We start from the raw sequence: 23992 nt of genomic DNA on the forward strand, positions 1-23992 counted from the left end.
CTGCGGAGCAACTAAGCCCGTGCGCCACAACTACTGAGGCTGTGCTCTAGAGCCTGCGTGCCACAACTACTGAGCCCGTGTGCCACAACTACTGAGCCCACGTGCCACAACTACTGCAGCCCACACGCCTAGAGCCCGTGCTCCAAAACAAGAGAAGCCCCTGCTCGCCACAACTAGAGAAAGCCCGTGCGCAGCAACAAAGACCCAATGAAGCCAATAATAAATAAATAAATTTTTTATAAAAAGTCACTTCTTAAAAGTTTCAATTTATTCCCAATTATCTTCTTGCTTCATTGTGGTAGAAAGTCCAATGCTATTCAGATCTCTGTACTTAGGATGTTTCTACTATCCCATCCCTACTCCAGACCAAGAAGCTTTTAGGTTTTTCTTTATCTCCAGTGTTCTGAAATTTTATGATTTGCCATCATAAAGTCTTATTACTTTAAGCTGGTTGGTCCTTTTCATTATGGAAACTCATATCCTTCAGTTCTATAAATTTCTCTTGTGATATCTGAGAATTTCCCCATTCTTTTTCTCTATTCTGTTTCTGAAAATCATGTTATTCAGACATTGGGCCTCCTTGATCGTGCCTCTAATTGTCTTGCTTTTTACCTCCTTTATTGTCTTTTGTTTCACTATCTGGTCTACCTCAATTTTATCTTCCAACATTTCTTTTTTTTTTTTTTTTTAACGATTTATTGATTGATTGATTGATTGCTATGTTGGGTCTTCGTTTCTGTGCGAGGGCTTTCTCTAGTTGCGGCAAGCGGGGGCCACGCTTCATCGCGGTGTGCAGGCCTCTCACTATCGTGGCCTCTGTTGTTGCGGAGCACAGGCTCCAGATGCGCAGGCTCAGTAGTTGTGGCTCATGGGCCTAGTTGCTCCGCGGCATGTGGGATCTTCCCAGACCAGGGCTCGAACCCATGTTCCCTGCATTAGCAGGCAGATTCTCAACCACTGCGCCACCAGGGAAGCCCCAACTTTTCTAATTTAAAAAAATGTCTGATTATATTTTTAATTTCAAAAGCTTTCTTGTTCTCTTTCTGTTTTTTTTTTTTTTATGGCATCCTTTTTTCCTTAATGGATGCAAAATCGTCTCTGAAAATATGAGTTACAAATACTGGGGGTTTTTTTTGAAGTTTTCTTCTATGACTTGCTTTTGTTCCCTCTGATTTCTTTTGTTTTGGGCTCTGTGCATTCATAATACATTTTCTCAAATCTATTCGTAAGACTTTCTCTGGTTGACTGTTGATATTAAAAGATAAGGAACAAAAAACTAATTGGAAGCTCTATATGCATGGGTGGGATTCGCTGACTGATGGGCATCAACTTAATGTGACTGGGCAGGGACTGTCGGAACTGAGAGCCCTTAGATACTGGCCCCCAGACTAGACTCCTCTTATCTCCTGCTTAGAAGGTTTAAGGCTAAGAGCATTCTGGGAGTGTAGTGGGAAAGGGAGACTGATTATTTAATAAGCAGACTTTCTCTTGATACTCGTGTTTTCAACAAGGTGTCTTAGTCCCATTCTCAGCTATGCCTGGCATCCAGAATGCCTGTGGTTCAACCTCCAAAGAGTAAGTCTCCCATCTTCTGCTGGGATGTTGAAAAGCCAGTGGCCTGCTAGGGCCAACTTGGGATGGGGATCAAGGTGGTGTGCAGTGGAGGAGTGAGGGGGGCGGGGATGAGTGACGGTATCTAAATGTGCCTTCAATAAACTTTCTAACAATTCTTCAGTTTTCAGCTTCATACTACTCTCTGCCTGAGAGGCATATCAGGAATCTAATTCCCACATATTTACTGGGTTTTATGGGCAGATCAGCTTGATTCTTTTTGCCCCTCCCCCAAATTCAGCTTTGTCAATTCTGCTGAGTCAGTTACCACTTGTCCGCTGGGTTTCTATAACCCCAAATTTTGTTAGCTTCATTCATTTGCCATCATCTCTGCTCTTCTCTTTGTCCATATGTATTATACTTTTGCCATTCTTTATAGTGGAGTTAACAGAAATAAATATGCATACTAAATCTGCTATATTTAGTAGGAAGTCTGTCACATGTTTTCCAAGTATGGGAGTTTGTTGATATATTGACAAAAGTTTCTTAATCTCTCTAAGCCTAAGTTTCCTCACCTGTAAAACAGAGATATAAAAAAATTAAAAACTGCCTGATAGGTTTCTGTGAGAATTATGTGAGGTAAGAATGTAGGCTCTGAAGTCAGAAAGACCTGGGTTTGAATCCCAGATCTTCCACTTATTAACTGTTTGTCTCTGGCAACTCGATCTCAGTCTTCTTATCTTTGTAATGGGGTTAATAATAGTCACTAGCTCATAGAGTGTCAGAAGGATTAAACAGGACAAAGTTTATAAAATTTTTCTGAAACATAACAAGCCTCAGTTAACATTTATATCATTGCCCATAATGCTTTCTACACCTAAAATTACATACACAAGTACATACAAACACCTCATATCAGCCTATTTAAGTCTTATTCAGGACTTGGCTGAGTGAAGGCAAACTCCGACTCCTCTGCAAAAGCAACAAGATATAATAGGAATGGACGATGGATTAGGAAGTAGGAAGTCTGGGTATTATCATAAATGGCTGTGTGGCCCCTGGACTGGTTTCCTGTCTATAAAAAGAGAGAATCAGACCAAATGATCTCTAAGGTCTTTTACAGCTCAAATGTCCCTCCCTATCTCCTTTGTGGATGATCTGACTTTCAAAAATTTAATGTTTCTATTCTAATTACCTGACGGATACTGTTAATTTTTATAGGTATTTTCATATATCTTGCTTTTCCAACTAGACAGTATATATTTGCTCCATGAAAACCAAGATGAGTTGCTTCCCCAAACTAACAAAGTAGTAAGGCCACCCTTTGAATACTAAATCAGAAAACAATGTTTCATGGTAGCAGTGATACATACATAAAACCACCAAAAAAAGAATGAATGAGTTCGCAAGCTTGTAAGACTGTTAAAACTTGCAAGGAATTTTACTAAAAGATAAGTAACAAAAGAAGTTAATTTAAAGAAATAATATGTCAATTAGAAGGTAGGTTGGTCAGTACTGGAAGCACAGATGATTTCAACTTTTATTAGGATCCTAATGACCAGGTTTTCTGATTTCAGAGATGGAACATCAGGCTCAGTCTTATACCAGTAAATTTTCACATTACAGAACCATATTCTGAGATTCCATCCTCACCAAGCAACATTTTGAATATGGTTTGGCTTCCCATCAAGATCTACCAATAGAGAAAGACTGCTCCCTATTGCCAGCACTGATTTCTTATTTTAAACTAATAAAGTGACATTATGATTTTATATACTGGCATAATGAACCCACCCAAGAAACAGACCCATGGTGTGCCAACTGTCCCACCAGTAGGCCTTGGTAAATTCCTCCTGATAAAGTCACTCTGTGAAGCTTTTTGAAACACAGATCACAGAATTTTTCCATATGAAACATCTGAAAACTATAAAGTTCCATAAGAAAGGAATCATGTGATCCTTCTTTAAATCCCTGAGGCCAGCTAGTTATATATACTACCTGGCATCTAGTAGAGCTTGCTACGTAAGCGCTTCTTGATTGCTTCTTAAACTTTTCCAAAAAGCCAGTTATTGAATAATACAATTTTTCATACCCTATAGCAGTATCATAAGCACTTCACTCTGAATACATGACCAACAGTGTGTTAAGAAAAGAAAGGAAGGGAAGATAGAGCTAGAAAAGTGGTAAAGACTGAAAGAAAAAGCAAAACCAAAGAATAAGAACAATTTCTTTCCACCAAGCTATCCTATTCTATTGCTCCTCTTTCATAGTGACTGATTTTTACAGCCTATCTTATCTGGATCTAGAGCCAAGATCTTACCCATGCTGTGAGAAATTGGCAGTTTGACAGCACTGCCTGAAGTTCCCTGGGCCGAGGCTACACAGTTTCCAGGAGTAAAGTTACCTAGCATATAAAGCACACACATTCCCACAGTAGTCTCTTGGTACTAAAAAGAGATATTTATTATATAGAGTCTAGAATGGCCTTGATCAAATGAAAAACTGCTTATGGGCTTTGGACTACCCTTTGAACATCACTGGTCTATAATGACTAGAAGTAATAATAGCGACTAGAAGTAATAATTAGAAAGGCTCATTCATTAACTCCGTAAAACTTACTAAAACTTCTGCTCTAAAAAAAAAAAAAACAAAAAAAAAAACTTCCACTCTAAGCCAGGTCCTATGTTAGATTTGGGGGATAAAGGTATGAAGAGACATTGTCCCTGCCTTTAGAGACTTTGGAAACAAGTAAAGAGCGTAAATGTAACAGTTCTATGTTGAATTTAAAGTTACTGTTATTTTGGGATTGCTAAGTAGCATGGAATAGTCACCTAGCGTTGACTTCAAAGATCTTACGGGGGGAGCACCACATCATTATATGCAACTTCCTTAGATGTAAAACTATGGCAGATACAAATAACAGTAATCATTTTTATTTTCAAAGCACTTTACATATTACAAAGTTCTCTTACATCTGTTATCTAATTCAATCCTCAAAGTAACCCTGTGAAGGATGAAAGGATTATTATAAATAGAAGAAATTAAGTGCTTAGAGAAGCGACTAGCCCTTACAAAACGAGTTAATTAGTAACAGAAACCGAGATTCGCAGTTCAAAGTTCATTTTACATATCATGATTCCCTTATCATCCAAATTTTGAAGAAAAGTCAAGTGACTCATCTACAGCCATAAGAAATGTCTAGAATATTCCTTGGGTCTGCAAAATACGTTAATAATATGTACATTTAATATAAAATATTTAGTAACCTGAAATAGAAAAATTATGCAAAAATCAACATAAATAATGACTTATGAAGACTTTAAAAAAATTTCATAGTTCCATGATTCTCCCCCATCCTTAAACTTCCCCAAATTTCCTCATATAGCAATAAATTCTGGTTTGCCAATAATTTATTTCACAAATCTTTTATGATACAAAAACACAAAGTCAGTAAAATTCCTACAAAGCCATCAAAGGCAGATGTTTTAATCAAACCTGCAAAGCTGAGGAAACTCCCAGAAATCACTCTACCGTCTGGGAACTTGTAACCCTGCTGCTTCATTTTCAAGTTCAAAGAGGTGAACAGTAAATGCATTTAATAGTACAAAAATTCAAGTTTTCCCAATCCTTAAAATACTGAGACCATTATTCAAGTAAAAAGGAAAAGCCATTATAAAAGGCTCAAAAACATATTTATCCAGCAATAAACCTTAAAGAAAACCCTTTCCAAAATGGAATTTAGGGTTAAAGCCAACAGGTCCATGAAAAATTCAAATATCGATTCTGGTGAAAGATAATTCTTTCATTGAAGTGGAGCACTTGTCCTTTTGTAATTGCTTTTCCGCTCTAAGAGGAAAAAAACACACCTTCACTGAAATCATTGTATAAAAACACAACTAATTACAAATATAACAATTAGTATAGCCTTATTTTTAAATTTACTATGAAATAATTTCAACACAGTCACCAAAAGCTTATGCTTCCTCTGATATCAGTCATATACTATACAAAGTTAAATGGGCTGTCTTGCCAAAGCCTAAGGTAACTGACTCTAAAAATATACTTTTTCTCATTCTGAACTAGTCAGATTGGTATTTAAATAAAACGTCATTAAATGTTGCACTAAATATGCAAGGATGAAAAGGTTACTTAAATACAAACTCTCCAAATGCATCACATAGAAACTGTCCCCAGCCACAGAAGATTGTATGATTGCATTCAGACACAACCCTTCTCCCCAGCACACACACACCACAAGAAAACAAAAAATTTTAAAGCAGTACAGACAATGAAATGTGAGAATAGAATTGATACCTGGAAGAAACGTTAGAGTTTATAAAGTCCAATGACTACAAGACAAACTGGAAAGACATCTGATATTAAGTATCAGCTGGGGAGGAATACTTTATTTTTCTTTAAAGTTACTACATCTACTTAGTTTCTACTTTAGTTTTAGGCTGAGAGGTTCTAATGTGAAAAAAAAAAACAATAAAAAAAACCCTCTGACATCTAAATTTGGTACTAGGGCAAAAATATAAAAATCTATTAACAAAAGCTCTTATTAAAAGAGTTGTTGCCTTCCAGTCATTTAAAGCTCAGCTTGATGAGCCATTTCCAGAAAATTAAACAGAGATTTCCTCATTTCCATAATATTCCCACAAAATCTTTTCCAAAAACTTTTCTGTTTTCTCTAAAATGGAACCCTACTGTAAGAAAAAATTAGAAGGGCTCAGTACCCCCCCACACAAAAAATCTACTAACATCAGTATTCTATAAAAATTAATCTTTATGAGTCCCATATCTGAACTAAAAATTGACAAGCAAACGGTGCAAATCTGAACAGGTTACATTCTCAAATATATATGAAAAAAGGGAATTTTGTTTTCTTAGATCTGTGCCACTTAAATAAAGGGCAATTGTATACAGCCTTTTTTCAGAATCTAACAGAAAAGGTTTTCTACTTCAAATGGCAACTTAACAAAGCCACTGCTAACATAACTTGCAATTCCAATATGAGTTCTAAATTTTGAAACAACTTAGAATCAAATTTTCTAATACTAAATATAAAGAGCAAGCAAGCTTCTGGGAAGAACTCAGAATCTGAAGCTTAAATGTTTATATTCATACTTGTTCTCTTAAAATAAAAATGTTTAAGTAGAATACATTTGAGGTTAAAAATCAAATCAGTCTCTAAAACCTAAAATCATAAGAATGCTATCTTTTATTTTAAAAGGGGGTAGGAGGTTTTCTAATATGATGATGGAAAACCAAAGCATATCTGCCTGTTTTATAAATATCTATGTCCTTCCTTGGACTCAAAAATTCACATTTCCCTTGGTTTTCTTCCATCTTCGATCTCACTGAACACCACTGTCACATGCAGATTACAACATCTAGCCAAAGGCAGAGATCATGTAAGTTCCCTGAAGACTTCCAAAACATTAAAACCAGTAGAAAAGCAGAGGAAATACTTTCATGCTTGGAGCTGCTGGGAAATCCTTCTCTCCTTTTAGAAAAATAAACCTCTCGCTCTAAACATAATTGCTTTTAGGAACAAAACATCACTATACATACAAATACACAGCACTCTCAATTAATAATTCTATAGATTTTGCTAGTACTTTGGCTTTAAAAAAAAAAAAAAAAAGCCTATTTAGGAAACGGTATCCCAAGGATTTTTTTTTCCAGAAAGAGAATAGCAATAGAGTGAGAATCAGAATTTCTCCTTCTCTCATTCAAATATGGATTCCTTAACACTAACTGAAATAATGTTTTTAAAAAGAATTAGTTGCTACTTTATTAATGAGTCCATTTAACCCCAAAGAGACCATCTCAATCAACCCCACCTATTTTAAAAATGAACTAGCTAAATGTACATTGTATTTTCTGACTCAGTTGCCTAGGACACCTTTCTTCCTGATATTCTAGTATTTCAGAAAGTCTCTAGATAAAAAGAGCAGAGAAGACTAAAGACACATTTCAATGTATTTTCACCATTATAAAAATGGCAGCCATCAGCCTATCATTTAATTATTTTTCAGCTTACTTAAATGCATTTTGCTGTAAAAGAGAAATCTAACTCAATTCAAATATTCTCAATACACACATACACAAAGGCTTGGGCAAAAATACTACAACACAATCACTTTCAGTATACATATTTGTTTAGGTCTCAGTGAAGCATGGCATAAAATATAGCTTAGTTTTTCTATAAATTATATAATTTGACTGCACTTTTGCTTCATGGTTCAATGCAAAAATTTTATTATTTTTTTAAATTTATTTTTTAAGATTTTTTTTTGATGTAGACCATTTTTTTTTTAAGTCTTTATTGAATTTGTTACAATATTGCTTCTTTTTTATGTTTTTTGGTTTCTTGACAGCGAGACATGTGGGATCTTAGCTCCTCAACCAGGGACTGAACCCACACACCCTGCATTGGAAGGCGAAGTCTTAACCACTGAACCGCCAGGGAAGTCCCCCCAAATTTTAAATTACTGTTTAAGTTTTCACATTATTCACTGTATTGAGAATTCTCTCAAGAGAATAAGACATAAAACATTTGACTTTCTGAATGACAGTGTGGAAACCTGCAGGGTAGTTACACTTTGACAGATGTAAAGAAAATTTTAAAACCCTGTTAATTCATCACTGTATTTTAATATTTCCTGTTAAAAGAAATCAATTGTACATGAAGCTCAAACAGCTGGAAAGAACCCAGAAAAGCAACAAGAAAATGGTGACTTTTAAAAATGCTGACGCTTTTCACACCCAGGTTCAGTCATGCCAGCTGGAGAGAGGTGTTAGATATGGCTTTATTCATTTTAAGTCTGAGAAATACAGTCATTTCCATGACATTATGGAAATTGGAACCAAGAGCAATTTATCTTCATGGTCCTGATTCTTCTCATTCGAAAGCATCAAAAAAAATCATTTCTGCAAACTTAAAAGGTATTTTGGTTGGATCATTTGTTTAACTATTGCTTAGAGTCAAACTATTTTGTCCCATATTTCCCAGTGAACTAAAAATACAAAAAGATAAAAAAGACACACACACACACACACACACAACACACAGTGACCCAATATCTGAACCACTTTAGACATGAAATCCATTAAGGGGGCCTTTGCTCCTAACTGTGTAAGGGTCCTTAGCTATCATCTGACTTGCACAAGAAGTACACATGGCCCCTGAGAGGCGCTTTAGTCCCCTTTGGAAGACACTGTTGGAAAGACTATAAATGACACAGTTGCAGAAACTATTACTAATAGCAAGCCAGGTGGTCAAGAAGGATGCGAAGCGGTTGCTGTGGCCAGTGGAGCTCTCCAGTAAGAAGTAGATGATGTATGGCAACCAGAGGATGTAAAATACACTAGTAATTCGGAACAGGACCATGGCATAGCGCTTATCAGGACAGGCCTGCACCTCCCCAGTCTCCCCACTCTGGCTGCTGAAGCGGGCTTGCCTTTCGCTGATTTCCTTTGTGTGCTGTTGGCAGATGCGGAAGATGTTGAAATAGGTGAAGCACACAATGAGGGCTGCTGGGGCATATAACATCATCACGATGAACAGGGTGAAGTAGGGGTCGGTGTGCCAGGACTCCGCACACCACTGAAACACATCTCCATGATATCCAGGTTTGCCCCAGTGGAAAAAGGAAGGCAGGAAGACCAGGGTGGAGTATAGCCAAATCAGGAAAATACACAGACGCAGTCTCCAGGGCGTAACCAGGGTATTATAGGTTAGAGGCTTAGTGATGGCAATATATCTATCGATGCTGATACAGGCCAGAGAGGCCATGGAGACACTCTTCAGAACTGATACTACAAAACCAAATACCTGGCAAGTCAAGGACTCCTCTACTGGAAGCGGGTAGTGGAGGAGTGATAAAGAAGGGACCAGGCAGCTTACCCCAACCAAGAGGTCAGCATATGCCATAGTCTGGATAAAATAACTTGTAGTATGGTGGTTCAACAAAGGTGCACAGTGAAATACAAAAATCACAATAATGTTGCCAGAAATAATCAACACAGTTAGAAAGACAATAATCAATACTTCCAAAAGGCAAAAATTGACAGTTTCCAAATAGCCAAATGCCAAGAGGCAAAAAGGGTGGCTGCTCTGATTACCATCCAAGGTAGAGTTCATCTTGAGCTCAGGAGTGATCTCTCACTTCATGCTGCCGCTTGGCTGCTGCCAACAGTTCAAAGGAGCAGCTGCTGTCATTGCGGTCAGCTCTGTGTGTCTGTAATAATGCCCGAGGAGCCTTAGTCCCCAAGCTCCCGATGCTGCTGCTCTGGTGCATTGCCTGCAGTGCAATTCCCCTTTAAATCCTTCTTGGAATAGGGAGAACCAGCAGCAGTTGTCTGGCCAGTCCGAGATGCGGCCATAGTACCAGGTTTACCATACACATAGCACCAGGGGAGTAAGGCAAACTCTGGGTACAATGTCTTCAGGCCAATGAGGGTAGGGGGTAGGGGCAGAAGGGAAGGGAGGAAGATTAGGACTTCAGCAGGAGTTGTAATGAGTCTCCTCTGAACAGCTGATAGAAGAAAAGGAAAGAGCGTTTTACATTTTGCATCCAATGCCCTAATCAAGAACCTGGCTAGCTCGAGCTGGTATCACCCCTCCCACTCTATCCCACCCCACCCGGTAGAACTATTCATGGCTACCCTCAGTAGCACCCCACATAACTGGTCCTTACTCTACAGAGGAGGCGCAGCAACAGCAAGCTTTCATGATCAACATAAAACAAAATCAATCGCAAGTCAGATCAATCTAACCCCATTTCCTTTCATTTGAGCTTTTCGGGGGAGAAGAGGAATCTGCTTATAGAATTTAATTACCATGAATAAAATTAGCCAAGATAACTTATTTTCTTCATTGATTCCAATGTAATACTTTGCCTCTTAGAAAACATTTCAACAGCATTGATCTGTCTAGCTCAATTTCAGAGTATTACCTGTAATTCAGCATGCTGCGATCCAAACAAAAGCCACAGAACACCTTAACAGAAAGCCTTGCAAAGCAGGAATGTGCCTCAGCCCCGTTTACTGCAGAACTGAGACACAGAGGGAGGGGATAAAGGAGTAGGAGGGGAAATAGGGAGAAGAGGGGCTTGGGAAAAGGAAGAGGCGGGGGAGGGGAAAGAAAGCGCCTGTGTGCGCACACACTCCGGCATCTTTAGCAGCTCATTAGAATTCATTGCCAGAGAGGTGCTCCCTGATTTCCAGACTGCACAGTGGGGGAATAACTTAATATGCCTGCAGGGCAGTGTCTGAAGGCTGTTTCCTCGTCTGTCTGGAATCCCCCTCTTAGTAGATGGAGCAGAATTTAGACTGCTAGTAAGGAGAAGAGGTAGTAACCAGGACAGAGAGCAAGCCAGGAATTAGATTGAAACACACTGCCAGAGGGGTAATGGTGAGAGGAAATTCCTATTTTCTTGTAGCATTTCCCATAGAACAAAGAGCAATGTTAAAGAATGAAAGTGTGTTAACAGTGCATGACAACTGAGGAATCATAATTCAGCACAAGAAGTTCTAGCTAGAAGGCTACATATTTAGCATTAATTTTCTCTCATGATTCACTAAATATGGATCTATTTTAAGAAACGTGACCAAAATAACAAGCAAACTTAAAAATTAGGTTTTCAAGAGAAAAAATAAAGAAAATCCCATCTACTCTGAATATTGCAGAAATAGCACACACAAAGAGGAATTACATTGTTCCTGTATTCGACACTATCCTATGTTTTTGAGATGCCATTACTTGCTTCTAGTTTTCTGAGAAGTGGTACACAAATATACAAACAAAAGATGGACAAGAAAATGCACCCACTTCCACCCAGGTCTGAAAATTGCAGGAAGTTTCATGGTACAAACTAGCTTTGTATCTTAGAATATACAATCTTGTTTGTGCCTACTTAACACAAGGCAAATTGGGATTTTATTGTGGCTCTTCAGGTGATGTCATAAGTGATGACAATTTTCAGCTAATTGGGAGTGTCAAATTATGACAATTTTTAGTTAATTAGAAATATGTATTTTTAGTATCTTTTCCTCCAGGTATCTTTGCTCTCTCAATTCATCCTTCTAAGTTTCACATAACTCAGTAGAGTAAAATAAAATAAACAAATGTTGACATTTGTAAACATTCCAGAAGGTCTGCACACCTGGATGGAGATATATGTTATGTGATCCAACTTTCATTTTTTATCTGTTTCACACACACGCTTTCTCATTGCAGGCAATGGTCACTCAATTACATTTTAAGATCTGAAGCGCTGTGCTTATTACACGAAGGCAAGGAACTCAAAAAACCTACTGAGCATAAGCTTGATAGCTGTAATTGACAGGTCTTATTGGAAAAGATGGCAAAGTGCGGCACAGCAAAAAGACCCATGGCACTGTACACCCATCTGGCTCAAATCCTTGCTTCCTTGCTCTAATATTACTTAGCCTCTCTTAGCCTCAGTTTCATCATCTGTAAAATGAGGATCACACGCCCTATTTCATGACGTTGGTGAGAAATAAAGCAGATAGTGTATACAAAAGGCTTACCAATACCTAGCACACAGCGGGTATATAACTTTACTTTCTTCTCATACAACTTCAAACAGCCTTCCTAAATAGTCTGTGTTTTCCCGCCAGTCCTACTGCATTGCTTGAGGCTGGGGCTCTTCTGAATCCTAAGGTGCCCTCTCTTACTGTGACTGCTCAGTTCTAAGGGCAATAACAACAGTTATTTCGATACTTTGCTGCCCTGCATTCCTCAAATACATTGAGTCTGTACATATGTAAGGCAAGAAGGAAAGATGATATGGCACTAATTATTCCCACTAGACAAATAATTTCTCTGCCTATGTCTCAAAACCTGACTTCACTCCTGAGTTCCCCTTTCCTTCTACAATTTGCCTGCTAGTCACACATCTTCTACCTGGATGTCCTATAGAGACTTCAACCACAGCGTGACCAAAATTAAATACATTTTTTCCCACCAAATAAGCCTCTTTTACTTTTTTTCTCACATTTTCCCAGGTACTCAGGTATGAACTCAGAAATCATCTTGACCACTCTCTCCCTTAATATACCATTCTTAGTTACCACATCTTATGAATCTATTTCTATAATGGCTCTCAAATTCATTTCCTCCTTTTAGTTTTTAATACTTTAGGCTATCATTAAATATTGTCTGGACTTCTAGTCTTGTTCATTTTTCTAATCTATTCATTTCTGCCTCGTTAAAATATCGAATAGCACATGCTTCATTATGGTTATTATGAACTCCATTATTCAAGAAGACTCAATGGCTCCTATTGCCTTTCCAGTCTGATCTCACTATACCGAAACCCCCAAATACCTTGCCCTCCAGCCAAACCAGGTTACTCACTATTCTATACATTTGACATAGACTTTATTTTTGGACTTCCATGTTTTGAGTGCTTAATAAATATTGAATTAAAAAAAGAATGATTTCTGATTGTTATATTTCAATAAATGGAAAAACCATTCACCAAAGTCAAGAGTCCAGGCTTTTTTAACTACTTGTAAATTTGGGCATGTAACTTATTCTTATTCCATCTCAGGTTTCTCATGTATGAAACTAGACAGTTACACTGATAAAAACAGGTATTACATTAACTGATAATTTTAAAGAATTAAAAATGTTATAAAAATGCAACAAAAGCCACAAACTGTTACAATACCATTAGTACAATAGTAGTTCTTTCCATTTTGTTTCTATTTTAGTAAAACCACTCTAGGAGCTATAATCAAAATATTCATACTAGGAATTAAAAAAAAATAATCAGTCAAAAGTTAAATGTTTTGTTTTGGATTAAAGGAAACCATTTTCCCCAGAGGAGACAAATTACTAATGACAAGGGGGAGCAATAAATCTATGTCCTCACAAAAATCTATACATACATTTCCCCTTTAAAATAATGCAGTCACATGATTTCTTTTTAAATAAAAGAGTATTTCTGTATATATGACTGGAAGAAAATACATTAAAAATCAATTCTACTTTTCACTGGATAGTGGGATTACAAGTGATTTTTAATTTTCTTCTTTATGGTTTTCTATGTTTTGTGAATTTGCTAATTTCTATGTGCTATTTCTACAATCAGGTTAAAAAAAAAAAAAGCCAAAGTAATATATAACATGTCCCTTTTGGTAAAGCTAACAAAAAACCTGGCCATATGATGCCCTCCCAGAGCCACACTGCATAGATGATGCCAGGTTAAGTCACCTACTTCATGGGGCTTAGCTCCACTTGTCCTCATGCCATCACTGCAACATTCCTTCAGATGGCCTTGGTACTCAATTTAATTCAAAACAGACACCTACAGCCCCAGTTAAAAATTTTTACAGAATGAGAATATAACTAGATGAACCATGTGAAATTGCTAATACTTAACCATTTCATTTCTGGTTAAATATTTTCTGATCTACAAAAATGGCAACTTCTATATGGCTCAACCTAACACTAAAAAATTAAAATAACCAAATCACAGAACTAAAAATGAAAAATGGCAGAAAGAGAAAGGAAACATCAAACGAAAAAGAGAAAAGATTGTTCAAATTACATTTATTCTTCTCCCAACCTCCTCAGCAGTTTATCTACTATAGATGGAAAAGGATCAATCTCAGTGCTTGAAATTCATAAGATTCACTTCTGGGCATTATCTATCACTTATTATTTAGTAAAAATGAGCTTTAAATTGTTAATTTATTTAATCAACATATTATTTTAGTTCAGCTGATGTGGGTGTATTTATATAGATGTCATTCCAAACCCAATTTAATTCCTCCCTCTCCCTCATCTTGCACATTCATTCAATCACCAAGTGCCAAGGATTCTACCTCTGAAATTTCTCTCAAGAAGTATCTCTTTCTCTATCCCTTCTGCCACTAAAACAAACCAAGTGACAACTATCTCTTGCATGAATTACTAACAGGTTTTGCTGCAATTTATCGTATTCCATTCTAACTCAATAATACAAATAATAACAATAACAAACCAAGTGACAATTATCTCTTGCCTGAATTACTAACAGGTTTTGCTGCAATTAATCTTACTCCATTCTAACTCAATGATAATATAAATAATAACAATAACTAAGCGGTTAATTTATACTTACCAGGGGCTATGAATTGTACTGTTTTCATGCATTATCTAAGTTATTCTAACAACTCTACAAATAAGATATTATTATTATCCCATTTTACACATAGGAAACAAAAAGCTTAATGCTAAATTGCCCAATGTCAATGGCCTGAATACAAAACTAGAATTTGAATCAAGACAATCTACCTTTAGATGGACACACTAAATCACTTTGCATACTGCCTCCCAAACCTGAATATATGATTTGCCTACTTAAAATGACTTCCTATTGCCTGAGATATTAAATATGCCTTATTTAAGCTTTCTAAGATCTGGCTCCTATCTGCCTTCTCTGGCTTTACCTACTTTCACACTCTGAAATTGCCAAGCTCTTTATCACCCTTGAGAACATGCTTTTCCCTTTGACTTTTAACACCACACATGCCATGCACACATGCCCCCCTATCCTACCACCACAATCCCCCTCCCTGGATAATTCTGAACAAGAGAACTTTTTGAACCCTTAGATGAGAAGTCCTTGTCATTTGCTGCACAACAATATGTATCTTCTTTTCTATAACCCTCATGCAACTTTATTCCAAATGGTTAGTTAATTGCCTATTTCCCTCATTAGACTGTAGATTCCTCCAAACCAGAGAAGAGGTACATTTTATTCATGGGCATATCCATAAGACCTTAACACACGGCCGGCACAAAGCAGGCTTTCAAAGGTATTTCTGACTGACTAAACAACAAATACCTAATAAAACAACAGGCATTTGTTTTTGGATGGGAAGACCTTTCAAGTAAAATCCTAGTATGCTAACAGTTTAATTCACCCATAATTATTAGGTTGGTGCATGTGAAATTGCCTATTTGTAAATCAAACATTGTCAAATATCAGCAATTTTAATATGACCAAACCTAATTATGTTTTTATAGTCTTATAATTCGGAAAGAACTTGAAAACTGCCTGGACAGATATGACTTACAGAAACTCATCAGAGGGTACATGAATTTACAAAGATGGGATATAGGGACTTAAAAATTATTTTCACAAATAACAATTTAAAGGAATAGTATCTCAGTCCATTAGGAATGCTATAACAAAAATACCATAGACTGAATTGCCTATAAACAACAAATTTATTTCTCATAGTTCCGGAGACTGGGAAGCCCAAGATCAAGGTGTTGGCAATTCGGTGTCTGGTAAGAATCCACAGTCATCTTACACTGTGTCCTCACATGGCAGAAGGGGCAAGGGCGCTTTCTATGGTCTTTTTTTATAAGGATATTAATCCCATTCATGAGGGCTCTACCCTCTTGAGAGGCCCCTTGAATCTTGAATCTCCTCTCAAAGGCCCCACCTCCAAACACCATCACATTGTTGGGGGTAGGGGTGGTGTTAGGGTTTCGACATATGAATTTTGGGGAGACAAGAACATTCAGTCTATAGCTGACCTACTATGGCAACTGCTATAGGGGAGTAGACAATAAAGTTCTAGAAGTCCACTGGCAATCTGTTTTCTTACAGAATCAGATAGCAAGAGTACTGAGTTGTGAAACAGTAGAATCACAGGCTATTTTGGGGGCAGGACTCAAACATTCCATTTCATTTTTCCAGAATGTTAAAGCTTAAAGGAAACTTAAAGGAAGCTCAACCATTTACTTCAGCAACCTCATTTCAGCAGAGAAAAGGAAATAGTCAGAACCTCATCTGAGTTCATGTAAGCCAGTGGCAGAGCTGAAACTAGTACCCAGACACTTCCTAACTTCATGGCCAGTGCTCTTTTTGCTAACTTGATCCCCTTTTTGTTTAGTATCCACAGGAAGTTCTTATGATTAAATATTATTGAATCCTTGACTATTACCAAATTGACCAGGAAGAGATTTTTAATTAAAACAAAACAATCTGCATAATAATGAAGTTATAATTAGATATTTAAATTATTTTTCCAGACTGGTAAAATGTGGCTGGGCCTCCAGGGCTTCCCTTGGACAATCAGAAATGTAAATATCGATTATCTGGCTCTGGATAAAAACTTGAAATTCATGGCAAAAGACTCTTACCACTGAGGTTTGCCACTAAAATCACTAGCGAAAACAATGCAAATAGGTTTCAGAAAACACAAGGCTGACTGGATGGAAGGAAAGAGAAACATCAGAACACGCTGCTATTTCATTATTCTTTTATTTATTAAAAGAATCTGTTAAGGAAGCCATTCTGATGTAAATTTTTGGTACTAAGCAAAATAAATAAACAGTCACTGATACAAAAGGTGAAAAATAACCAAAAGAAAGAAGGATCAGAGGATGATTCTGGAAGCTGGAGACCAGAAAGCGCCCTCTTTTCCCTCCATTCTCAACTCCAATTTATTTGATTTACCAGACCCAAATAGCTATAGGTCTTACAGATGGGAGTAAGAGAGCCCGTAGGAGTCCCTGTGGATTACTTATTAGGGTTTCTTTCCCCTGCGCCTGACAAGTTCTAACTAGAGACTAGGATTGAGGAACGCTCTGTCAAAGACCAGAAAGAACATAAAACTAAAAACCCAGGAGTATTTGGTCTGCAGAAATTTATTCCATGAAGCCAAGGGTAGTTCAATATCAAGAAGTCTATCATAGGCTGATAACGTATCTACTCCATCAACAAGTTAAAAAAAATCATATTCACTATTAAGTGCTGAAAAAGTCCTTCATAAAATTTCAGCAGACATTCCTAATAAAAAAAATCAAAGCCTGAGATAGAATAAAATCACTTAAATAAAATAAAAAGTATTACCAAAAAAACCCCACAATTGAATAGCATGCTTTCCAGAAGTCTGAAAAACTAAGACCATTTTAATTAAAATCAGGAACTCAATAGGGATGCTAGTTATCACCACCATCATTAAACACTGTCTTAAAGCTTCTATCAAATATAAAAACAAAAACAAGAAAATTTAGTAGCCTGCATAAACAGTGAAAAAAGAAGTGAAACTGTTTTTGCTGCTGATATTATCATATACCTGAAAATCTTAAAAGATGCTAGTATAAAATTAGGAGGATTAATAAAAATATCAAGATGTAGATGGATAGAGAATTAGAAAAAATTAATGCCTATTCTCTGTTGTAGCAATTAGTTATTTAGAAATGGAAATCAGAAAAAAAAATATTCCATTTGCTATAGTGAGAACACTCTAAGATAATTCTTAGGAATAAATTTAACAAAAGAGGAACAAGACATATATGAAGGCAACTCTGAAGTCTTTAACAGACATAAAATAAGACCTTGACAAGTGGAAAGGCATACCATATTCTCAGATGTAAAGATATTATAACCTAAATTAATGTGTAAATTAAATGTAATTCAAACTAGAATCCTTATATAACCTTACAGGATAATGGTGAGACTGGAGAAAATGACTTTAAAGTTTATATGGAAGATTAAATATGCAAAAATAGATAAGAAAAATATGAAACAGGAAACAGTGAAAAAAAGACTTGCTTTACCGGATATTAGAACATAACTCAAAGCCTCTTTAACCAAAACAGTATTGGTATAGGAATATACAAAAATAAATAAATAGAACAAGCTAGAAATCAATTCCAGCATATATGAGAATTTAAGATATAACAAAGATGGCAGTTCTACTCAGTAGGAAAATAGAAGTAGCACAACTGGTTATCCATCTGGGAGAAAGTAAAATTGGACTGCTATCATATGCCATGTACAAAAATAAATTCCAGATGGATTAAAGACGTAAAAATATAACACGTACAATAAAAATCTCACAAGGAAATGTTGGAAAGTATATTTACAAAATCTAGAGGCAGGAGAGACCTTAACCAAGATGCAATTTTCTACATAAAAACTGAAAGTGTTTCGTATGGCGTGAAACCACAAAGTTAATATAAATCTAAAATTCTAGAAAGATATTTATAATGAAGCTACAAAGAATATAATTATATAAAGTACTTAGAAACTGACATCTTAAAGTTAACAGAAAAATATACTTGGGGCTTCCCTGGTGGCACAGTGGTTAGGAATCCGCCTGCCAATGCAGGGGACACGGGTTCGTGCCCCAGTCCGGGAAGATCCCACATGCCGCGGAGCGGCTAGGCCCGTGAGCCACAACTACTGAGCCTGCGTGTCTGGAGCCTGTGCTCTGCAATGGGAGAGGCCACGACAGTGAGAGGCCCGCGCACCGTGATGAAGAGTGGCCCCCGCTCGCCGCAACTGGAGAAAGCCCTCACACAGAAACTGAGACCCAACACAGCCAAAAATAAATAAATAAATAAATAAATTTATTTTTTTAAAAAAAAGAAAAATATACAAAGAATATAAAGAGATAATTCATGGAACAGCAAATCGCTCAGATTTATTTGTAGTCAGGGAACTGCAAACTAAATACATACTGGCATCACTTACATCCACTGACAGCAAAAATTACAGTGATAACTAATACTGTTTGGGATATGTGTTAATAGGTACTTTTCTACATTGCTGGTGGAACTGTGAACTGTCATAGCCTTTCAGAGAGGCAATCTGGACATAAGTAAATTAAATACAAAAATTAAATAACAAGTTTAAAAAACATATTACCCTTTGATCCAACAATCACACTACTGAGACTATTCAATAAAAGTCAAAGATTTAGAACATGTGTAAGGTTGTTTAGTAAACACTATTTAGAGGCTAAAAACTGGAAACAAAATAAATGCCTACCAATAGAAGAATAACTGAATAAAAGACTGCACTGTCTTAGTCTGCCTGGGTTTCTATAACAAAACACCATAGACTGGATGGCTTATAAACAGCAGAATTTTATTGCTCACAATTCTGGGGGCTAGAAGTGTAAGATCAGAGTGCCACACAGTTGGGCTCTGGTGAAGGCCCTCTTCTGGGCTGCACAGTGCCGACTTCTAGTTGTATCCTCACATGGTGGAAGGTGGGGAGGGATCTTTCCCGAGACTCTTTTATAATGGTGCTAACCCAAGCATGAGGGTTCTGCCCTCATGGCCTAATCACCTCCCAAAGGCCCTGCTTCATTACTATCACCTTGGTATAGTGGTTAGGTTTCAACATGAATTTTAAGGGACACATTCAGACCATAGCACCTGCTATCAATATACACAAGAATGTTCACAGCAGCTTTATAAAAGCTAAAACAGGGAGAAAAAAAAAAGCCACAAACATCTATAATAGCAGAACAGATTTTTTTAAAGTGTGATTTATTCATACAATGGAATATTCTCAGCAATTAAAAAAACGAAAACAAATAAAAAATGAACTACTGATACACTCCCAAAATGGATGAGCAAAAGAAGTCAAATACAAACGAGTACATGCTGCATGACTGTATGATTGTTTGTAAATGAAGTTCAAGAACAATCAAAACTAATCTAGGGAAAGAGAAGTCAGAATACAGTAAGTCCCCTACATATGAACGAGTTCTGTTCTGAGAGCGCTTTCGTAAGTCCAATCTGTTCCCAAGTCCAACAAAGTTAGCCTAGGTACCCAACTAACACAATAGGCTATATAGTACTGTACTGTAATAGGTTTATAATACTTTTCACACAAACAATACATAAAAAACAAATAAAAACAAAAAATAAAGAAAACATTTTTAACCTTATAGTACAGTACCTTGAAAAGTACAATTGTACCAGCTACATCACCACTGCTTTCATGATGGCTTCTGGACATCCTGGGCTTGAAATAAAGATTCTGTACTACTGTACTCTATACAGTACTGTACAGTAAAGAACACAAAAGCACAACCACTTGTACACGATGCACCGCATGACAATGTACGCCAGATATGTGAACTAACTTACATGACTGGACATGCAAACGTGTTTGCATCTTTGAAAGTTCGCAACTTGAAGGTTCGTATGTAGGGGACTTACTGTATTGGTTTTTCAGGGGTGGCGTAGGAGTGGTTATGACTAGAAAGGGACAATAATAACTTTTTGGGGTGATGGATATATTCTTCCTTTTGGTAATGATCAGAGCAGTGTATAAATATGTAATTGAGCTGTACACTTTAAAGTTGTGTATTTTAGCCTATGTAAATTACAGCTTGCTGTAAAAATAAATTTTAAAAAGTTTAAAGTAGTTTCTCCTCTCAAAAAAATTCAGAGCAAATTTTTAAAATGTCAATTACAATAATAACTACCAGGTTCCTATTCGAGAAACAGATATCATCATTTTCATGGAACCAGAAAAACAGAATACTTCATGTCTTTAAATTATCTCTATGAGTAGCCACACCAAAAATATTTAAGAAATAATTTTTGGCCAAATATTTCAAAGGACTTCAAAATGTTATAATTACATATCCAAAATAGGATTTGCCAATAAAAGAAAAAAATCAACTAAGTGTACTTTTGCTAGCCATACATGTTGCATAACCTCATTCTTCCATGTCTCCAATGATACTATGAGTACAACGCTCTGCCATTCTTCCATGCCTGGGGAGATCTTTTCTGGAACCCATCTTAAACATCATATTTCTGATAAAGACTCTCCTATTCCCCCAGGCTGAATTAATCACTCCTTCTGATGGTTCCCACTGTGCTTTTCCAGACTATCACATGATTTATGTTAATTGCTTTTGTGTTTGACCTCCTAGCTCCAACACTGTGGTTGTAATAGGCACTCAATACAGCTGGTTAAACAATAACATCAACATAATGAAGGGAAACAGAATATTAGTTCCTGAGGGAAAATACATCTGTCTGGAAACAAGATGATGAATAGAAACACTAATATTTTGAGCAAATAAAAGTCATTTTTCTCCACTTAGAGGGTGGGATAGGGAGGGTGGGAGGCAGATGCAAGAGGGAGGAGATATGGGGATATATGTATATGTATAGCTGATTCACTTTGTTATAAAGCAGAAACTAACACACCATTCTAAAGCAATTATACTCTAATAAAGGTGTTAAAAAAGAAGTCATACTTCTGCTGAGGAAAGATCTGATTTCATGTTCAAATGTTGTCCTTACCTATAAGGTTTTTTTTTTTTTAAATTATAGTTTTATAGAGATACTATTCACCTCATAAGGTTTTAATATATTTTTAAAAGAAGTCCCACCTTTTGTCACATTGAAAAATTCTCATATATTACTGGGGGTTCTGAGAAATTCATTCGTAATTCAGGTTTGGGATTTGTATACCATTGGAGAAACTGCTTCCTAAAGATAAAAACTTGAATAATTTTAGAAGACAAAAACAAAACTTATAACCAGTACCATGGGTCCTGCAAAAGGCACAAAGCACAGCCTGACCTTGCAAAAAATTAGTTTAAATTCTTGTATACTTGTACAAGGAATAATTTCGTTGCTTCACTTGCAAAAACCTTGAGCAATTCATGAACTTGAGAAGGGGATACTATAAAAAATAGAATTCTGCACTTTAGAGGAATGGACTAAAAGGGAATATGGTTTAAGATAAAAGAACCATGTTCTTCCAATTGTAAAAACTAGGACTAGGCCTTATCTACAAAGAGCACATTTCTGTGAAGTGTGAAAAGGAATAAAATAAACAAAGGAAAGTTTTTACACATGGCATAGCACAACTGACGTGACTAAGAATGAAATTATGGTCAAAAGAGATTCAGATACACAAAGGGTAGAGGCCATCTTTTGCCTCTGAGGTGAAAAGGAAGGAAGAAAACCTATGCCTTCTCCTTTGTGCCAACACTAGCAATAACTCTGGGACAGAAGTATGAAAGTTCTACTCTTACATCAGATAAAGGAATTATACAAAATTCTTAGAAATCAAGTAGCCACAATGATCTTTTTATAATAAATTGCTAAAAGAACTAATGCTGAAGCTGAATTATCATCCCCTTACCTTTGTGATGAGAATTCGGTATTTTTCTACCAGGTGGTCATTGTTGTGACAACCTGCTAGCAGCTGCCAGACTTCTCCTCGAAGAGCTTCAGGAACACCGCTTCTTACTAAGGATGACAACTGCTTTGGCCTCACGCTCAAGTTAAGATGCCTAAAAATAAAGCCATAATCCATAAGTGCATAAAAGATAGCTTCTCTAAAAGAGTGTTATTTTTATGAAAGCTAAACTAAATGATATACAAAGACTTAATAAAGGTAATATATTTAAAAAAAAAAGCCATTGAACTAGATGTGGCCAATATAACTGTAAAAGATTGAGTGGAGGAAAGAATTCTGAAGTCAGACTGCTTCTTAAAGTATTTTTAAATTATTACTCTACTTTTTTTTTTTTTTGATAAAAAGCAAAACTGGAAACCACAGCTTTATGGTTGCAGTTTGTATATGAAAAACAAAGCAAAATTCCAATCATTTGACACATAGCCAAAGATAAGAGCTCGACTCTGCATCAAAATTGATAAGTGAACTGTGTATTTTTACGTTTTACATTTAAATATACATTTGTTCCAAGTTAGAATAAATATAAAGATATATGATTTCAGCAGTTTTTATGACACCTTACTTCCAGTAACTTTTTTGAGTAACTATGGTGGATAAGAAAGTTTCTACTGTACTATTATAACATCACAACAAGTCATTAAAGTCCTTGAGCTTCATTTATCTCATCTACAAAATGGGGGAAATAAAACAACTTTTTTTGGGGGGACGTGCTGTGCGGCATGTGGGATCTCAGTTCCAAGACCAGGGATCAAACCCATGCCCCCACTGCAGTGGAAGCACAGAGTCCTAACCACTGGACCGCCAGGGAATTCCCTAAAATACTTTTTTTGGGAGGAAATAAAACATCTTGAGGGACTTCCCAGTTGGCGCAGTGGTTAAGACTCCGAGCTCCCAATGCAGGGGCCCAGGGTTTGATCGCTAGTCAGGGAACTAGATCCCACATGTATGCCGCAACTAAGAGTTCGCATGCCACAACTAAGGAGCCCGAGAGCCGCAACTAAGACACGGTGCAACCAAATAAATAAACAAACAATAAATAAAGGAAACATAGCATTAAGTTATTAAAAATATCTTGAAATGTTGGTATTAGTTTACAAAGTGCTTTTGTATATAATTTTATTTGCTGCTTACAACAACCATCTGAGGTATGTGGTAGTATCTCCAGTTCTACAGATGCAGAAAGAAGTTCAGGGAAGTTGATTACAAGACTGAGGTAGCCTCAAACTCTAAGACCAATGAATGCGCTATATGTTACGTCATACCTGCTTTGTGATTTGAAAGCCACCACTACTGACACATAAAGCAGGATCCTGACACAGAGGAATTCCTGTGACTATCAGATTTAAACAGAAGTTACTGGTACAAAATGACCACTATCAAAATACAAAAAGGTCTGAGACTTTTCTCAAAATTCTCCCAGAATACTAGCACAA

General features: G+C 36.6%; 2 protein-coding genes and 1 long non-coding RNA gene across 11 annotated transcripts in view; 1 reads left to right on the forward strand and 2 right to left on the reverse strand.

Moving 5' to 3' along the window:
* RABGAP1 (RAB GTPase activating protein 1) overlaps positions 1 to 23992 on the reverse strand; it is a 157999-nt gene that overhangs the window by 55840 nt on the left and 78167 nt on the right. For all 9 annotated transcript variants that reach the window (XR_014265366.1, XM_082467747.1, XM_082467746.1 and 6 more), the window contains one exon: positions 22503 to 22653. Coding sequence is in view for 8 of the 9 variants with exons in the window: in XM_082467747.1 (XP_082323873.1) it covers positions 22503 to 22653 (151 nt within the window). In the remaining variant the exon portion in view is untranslated. The remainder of the gene's footprint in view (positions 1 to 22502; positions 22654 to 23992) is intronic.
* LOC309663640 overlaps positions 1 to 23992 on the forward strand; it is an 82346-nt gene that overhangs the window by 19014 nt on the left and 39340 nt on the right. The gene's annotated exons all lie outside the window — the stretch shown is intronic.
* On the reverse strand, positions 669 to 22492 carry GPR21 (G protein-coupled receptor 21). Its single transcript, XM_082467825.1, has 2 exons — positions 10515 to 22492; positions 669 to 10094 (listed from the first exon to the last, which is right to left on the reverse strand). The coding sequence occupies exon 2, from the start codon at positions 9698 to 9700 to the stop codon at positions 8651 to 8653; it is 1050 nt and encodes a 349-aa protein (XP_082323951.1). The 5' UTR covers positions 9701 to 10094; positions 10515 to 22492; the 3' UTR covers positions 669 to 8650.

Source organism: Balaenoptera physalus (assembly GCF_965194825.1).
Source record: "Balaenoptera physalus genome assembly, chromosome: 7".
Taxonomy (NCBI): domain Eukaryota; kingdom Metazoa; phylum Chordata; class Mammalia; order Artiodactyla; family Balaenopteridae; genus Balaenoptera; species Balaenoptera physalus.